Source organism: Carlito syrichta, unplaced genomic scaffold, assembly GCF_000164805.1.
Source record: "Carlito syrichta isolate Samal-C Ts95f unplaced genomic scaffold, Tarsius_syrichta-2.0.1 Scaffold316208, whole genome shotgun sequence".
NCBI lineage: Eukaryota > Metazoa > Chordata > Mammalia > Primates > Tarsiidae > Carlito > Carlito syrichta.
This window is the reverse complement of record NW_007260304.1, coordinates 482,668-488,229: the sequence shown is the minus strand read 5'-3', so window position 1 is coordinate 488,229 and position 5,562 is coordinate 482,668. Positions and strand designations below refer to the sequence as shown.

At 52.4% G+C, this 5,562-nt stretch overlaps 1 protein-coding gene across 1 annotated transcript in view; it reads left to right on the top strand.

Annotated features, from left to right (window-relative positions):
• Positions 1-5,434, top strand: part of CACNG7 (calcium voltage-gated channel auxiliary subunit gamma 7) — a 28,291-nt gene extending 22,857 nt beyond the window's left edge. Inside the window, exons 5-6 of the mRNA XM_021706901.1 lie at positions 4,006-4,151; positions 4,785-5,434. Coding sequence (XP_021562576.1) covers positions 4,006-4,151; positions 4,785-5,042 — 404 coding nt within the window. The 3' untranslated portion in view covers positions 5,043-5,434. The remainder of the gene's footprint in view (positions 1-4,005; positions 4,152-4,784) is intronic.
• Positions 5,435-5,562: the final 128 nt, after the last annotated feature.

The following is a 5,562-nucleotide window of genomic DNA, read 5'->3' as shown; positions in this document are numbered from 1 at the left end:
GGGTCTCGAACTCACGGGCTCAGGCAATTCACTCACCTCAGCCTCCCAAAGGCGCGGGATTACAGGCTAAGCCACCGAGCCTGGCTGCTAATTTTGTTTTTCGGACAGGGTCTCGTTCTGTCTTCCAGGCTGGAAGTGCAGTGGCACCATCTTGGTTCACTGCAGCCTCGACCTCCTGGGCTCAGGCGATCCTCCCATTTTAGCCTCCACAGGAGCTGAGACTACAGGCATGAGCCACCACACCTGGCCTTTTTGTCTTTCTTTTTTTATTCAGCTATGATCTGAAACCATCACTGAATGCCATGTCTGTTCACAAAGAGCTTCTTTACTTTTGTTTTAGCGTCCTGTGTTATGTGGGCGTTTCAAAGTTGAATCCATCGATCCTCTGCGTAAAGACATTTAGGTCACTTTTAACATCTTTCTGTGACACATCAACCTGCAGTGAAGTCGCTTGTATATTTTCCTGTCGTTGGAGGGACGCCTCCAGGGCAGATTCCTAGAAGCAGAATTGCTCGGTCAAAGGCTAAACACTTGTGAAGTGTTGTCAGGTGTTGCGCTAATCCCCCTCAGCAGGGGTGCAGAGTCTTGCATTCTTGCCAGCATCCTGTAAGAGCCTCTGTCCTGGCCGGGTGCAGTGGCCCAAGCCTGTCATCGCAGCACTTTGGGAGGTCGAGGTGAGAGGATTGCCTGAACCCAGAGGTTCGAGACCAGCCTGGGCAACTTGGCGAGATCTCATCTCTACAATAAATCAAAAAATTAGCTGGGCATGGTGGCATGCACCTGTAGTTCCGGCTACTTGGAAGGCTGAGATAGACCACCGGTTCCCAGTAGGTCGATGGTGGCCATGAGTGTGCCACTGGACTCCAACCTGGGCCTCCGAGTGAGACTCCAACTCAAAAAAAAAAAAAGTCTCTGTCCTCCCAGCCCCACCCAGAGGATGTTGTGAAACTTTGTAACTTGTTGATGGAACACGGTGTTTCTCGTATTTTGAGTGAGGAAACTAATTTTATTTTTCAGACAGGGTCTCACTCTATTTTCCAGGCTGGAGTGCAGTGGCAACATCTTGGCTTACTGCAGCCTTGACCTCCTGGGCTCAGGCGATCCTCCCACATCAGCCTCCTGAGTGGCGGAGACTACAGACACAAGCCACCTTGCCTGGCTAATTTTTAAATTTTTTATAGAGATGGATTGTCGCTATATTGTCCAGCCTGGCTCAAACTCCAGTGATCCTCTGGTCTTGACCTTCCAGAGTGTTAGGATTATAGGCATGAGCTACTACAACCTATTCGGTGACTCTTTAAAAACAAAACAAAACAAAACAGGGAGATCCTGGGAGGCCTTTCTAAAGAAGTGTCAAATGAGGAGAGATCTTAGTATAGTGACTGAGACAGACATGGGGAAATTTGAGGGAAGAGCATTGCAGGTAGAAAGGACAGCAAGAACAAAGTCCCTGCCTGAGGCAGCAGTGAGCTTCATGAGTTCAAGGAAGAGCAAGAAAGTTAGGTGGTCTAAGCAGCAGAAGCAAGGAGAAATTGATGAGAGATGGGGTTGGCAGGGACCCAGCAAGGTAGGCAGTGTAGTCTAGGCAATCAGCAAAGTCTTCTGTAAAGAGCCAGATAAGCCTGGACAACATAGTGAGACCCTGCTTCTACGAAAGAAAGAAAGAAAGAAAGAAAGAAAGAAAGAAAGAAAGAAAGAAAGAAAGAAAGAAAAAATTAGTTGGAGCTGGGCATGGTGGCTCATGCCTGTCATCCCAGAACTTTGGGAAGTGGAGGCGAGAGGATTGCTGAGACTGTGGGTTCAAGAACATCCTAGGCAACATGGAGAGACCTTGTCTTTACAATAAATCAAGAAATTAGATGGGCGTGGTGGGGCGTGCCTGTGGTTCCAGCTGCTTGGAAGGCTGAGGCGGAAGGATCATCTGAGTCCAGCAGGTTGAGGCTGCTTATGGCCATGAGCATGCCACTGCACTCAAGCCTGGGTGATAGAGTGAGACTCTGATTCAAAAAAAAAAAAAGAAATAAAGAAAAGAAAAAAATTAATTTGGCATGGTGGTGCATGTCTGTAGTCCCAGCTATTCAGGAGACTGAGGAGGGAGGATCACTTGAGCCCAGGAGTTCAAGGCTGCATTGAGTTATGATCACACCACTGCACTCCAGCCTGGCCAACATAGCAAGATTCTGTTTCAAAAGAAAAAAAAAAGAGCCAGCTAATATTTTCAGCCTTATTGGCCAACTGGTCCCTGTTGCAACTACTCAACTTTATGGTTGTGACACAATAGCAGTCATAGGCAATATGTAACCAAATGAATGTAGATGTGTTCCAATATCATTTTTTTTTTTTGAGTTGGAGTCTCACTCTGTCGCCTGGGTTGGAGTGCAGTGGCATGCTCACAGTCACCCCAGCGTCGACCCGCTGGGCTCTGGCGATGCTCCCTCCTCAACCTTCCAGGTAGCTGGAACTACAGGCACACACTACTGAGCCCAGCTAATTTTTAAAATTTTTTTGGTAGAGACAAGGTCTTGCTAAGTTCCTCGGGCTGGTCTGGAAACTGCAGCCTCAGGCAATTCACTCGCCTTGGCTTCCCAAAGTACTGGGATTACAAACTGAGACACTGATCCCAGCCATATCACCTTATTTATAGAGGCTGGAGTGCAGTGGCACCATTATGGCTTTCCATAGCCTCAGCCTCCTGGACACAAATGATCCTTCCACTTCAGTCTCCTAAGAAGCTGGGACTCCAGGCACACACCACTGCATTTGGCTAATGTTTATATTTTTGTAGACATGTGATCTCACTATGTTGCCCAGGCTGGTCTCGAACTCCTGGACTCAAGCAGTCCTCTTGCCTTGGCCTCCCAAAGTGCTGGGATTACAGGCCTGGGTCACCATTATTTTGGTTCTTAAAAATCATGTAATAGGCCAGGTGCAGTGACTCAAGCCTGTAATCCCAGCCCTTTGGGAGGCCGAGATGAGAGGATTGCCTGTGTCCAGGGGTTCAAGACCAGCCTGGCCAACTTGGTGAGACCTCGTCTGTACAATAAATCAAAAAAATTAGTCAGGCATGGTAGTATGTGCCGATAGTTCTGGCTACTTGGAAGGCTGAGGCAGAAGGATTGCCTGAGCCCAGCGGGTTGATGCCGGGGTGGCTGTGAGCATGCTACTGCATTCCAGAGTGCGACTCTGACTAAAAAAAAAAAAAATCGTGAAATAAAGTAAAAGTCACTCTTAAGTGGTGGGCCATACAAAAACAGGAGAAGTTAGTGCATGAACTATATATAGTTTGCTGACTCTTGGTGCGGGCTAGGAACAGAAACATTGTGCACGCCGAATGATTATTTGTAGGATTCTGGGGGAAAGATGCTGACATGAATTTGCTGGATTAATTTAGGGCAGGGGTCTACATAGCCTTGTAAGCCACTCTTGGCATGGCTGTTGTTTAAAGAGATTTCATCTTGGGAAAGGGAGAGTCGCCTCTCAGAAACTCTCAGCTTGGACATCTCTTCTCCACCCTCTCCATAAACTCTGTTTCCTCAGCTGTAAGTGGTGATAAAAAAAATGTCTACTCCAGGTCGGCCACAATGTCTCACACCTGTAATCCCAGCACTTTGGGAGGCTGAGGTGGGAGGATGGCTGGAGCCTAGGCATTTGAGACTAGCCTGGGCAGCACAGCGAGAGCTTATCTCTACAAAAAAATAAAAATAAAAAAAGAATTAGCAGGCATGCTGGCAGTGCGCCCATAGTCTCAGCTACTTAAGAGGCTGAGGTGGGGGGATTGCCTGAGCTGAGCCCAGGAGGTCGAGGCTGTGGTGAGCTGTGATCCTGTCACTGCCACTCCAGCCCGAACAACAGAGTGAGACAACAGAGTGAGACCCCAGCTCAAAAACAGAACAGAGAGAAGTTAGTTCAGGACAGCATGGGGAGGGGGGCAGGCAGTGAGATGGGATGGGGCTGGAAGGGGATCCTGTTCTGCTGGACCAAATCATCCTCTGTGCTCCCCCCTAGGCCTCTCCTTGGTGGTGGGCTTGGTTCTTTACATTTCCAGCATCAACGACGAGGTCATGAACAGGCCCAGCAGCTCCGAGCAATATTTTCATTATCGCTATGGGTGGTCTTTTGCCTTCGCTGCATCCTCCTTCCTGCTCAAAGAGGTGATGTCAGTGGGACCCAGGTGATGGAGTCTTGAATGGGGGAGGGTCTGGGGTGGGGGCCTGATCCCTGAGTCTAGGAGGAAGGGGAGGCTGAGGGTGTGGATCCTAGATGATGATAGGGGTGGTAGCTTAGGGCCTAACCTGGAGGAAGAAGAATCTGAGAGCTCCCAATCTTGGGATCCTGGGTGAGGAGGGGGCTAGGAATGGGGACTCCTGGGCCTTGAGGGAGGGAGGGCCTTGAGGGTCAGGGCTGGTGTCCTGACCCTGGGGTCTGGATGAGGAGGGGACTGGGGTCGGGACTCTTGGGCCTTGAGAGAGGGAAGGCCTTGAGGGTCAGGGCTGGTGTCTTGACGCTGAGGCCTGGGTGAGGAGGGAGCTGGGGAAGGGTCTCCTGGGCCTTGAGGGAGGGAAGGCCTTGAGGGAGGAAGACCTTGAGGGAGGAAGACCTTGAGGGAAGGAAGGTCTTGAGGGCCAGGGCTAGAGTCCCGACCCTGGGGCCTGGGGGAGGAGCAGGCTGGGGGCTTGAACGCTTGGATCCAGGAGAGGAGAGGGCTGGGGTTCCGGACTCAAGTCCTGGAGCTAGAGGGGACGGGGTGGGGGCGCCTCCGGGACTCTGACCTTGCCCTGCCGCAGGGGGCCGGCGTGATGTCCGTGTACCTGTTTACCAAGCGCTACGCGGAGGAGGAGATGTACCGTCCACACCCGGCCTTCTACCGCCCGCGTCTCAGCGACTGCTCCGACTACTCGGGCCAGTTTCTGCAGCCCGAGGCGTGGCGCCGCGGCCGCAGCCCGTCCGACATCTCCAGCGACGTGTCCATCCAGATGACGCAGAATTACCCCCCCGCCATCAAGTACCCCGACCATCTGCACATCTCCACTTCGCCCTGCTGAGGCCTCGCCCCTCAGGGCTCCCCCTCTCTCCTCCTCTTCCTCGAGGGTCTCCCTGCAATGCAACCCAGCTCCCTTCCTCGGGACTCCTCGCGCGCACCAGGAGGATGCCGTGCCAGCTTCAGGCCCCGCCCTCTTCCCAGTGGCTCCACCCCGTTACCTTCTCTTATTTACATGGCCCCGCCCCTTTCCAGATCTTGGTCTTCATTGGTTCCTTCCACTTCTATGTGGTTTCTCCTTTCCCCCGCTCCTTTTCTCTTGGGACCTGCCCACTACCAAGTGGCTCCTCCCCCTCATTTCTCCGCCCCTTTTCCCTTAGGGCCTGTCCACTCCCAGTGACTCCTCTCCTCATTTCCCCGCCCCTTTCCCCTTAAGGCCCGCCCACTCCCAAGTGACCCCTCCCCCTCCTTTCCTCTCCCTTTTCCCCTGGGGCCCAGCCCTCTCTCCTGGCCCCTCCTCTCCCGGCCAATTAGCTCCGCCCTCTCTCGACCAGCTCCCCGGAGCGCCCCAACCTCCCGCTGCG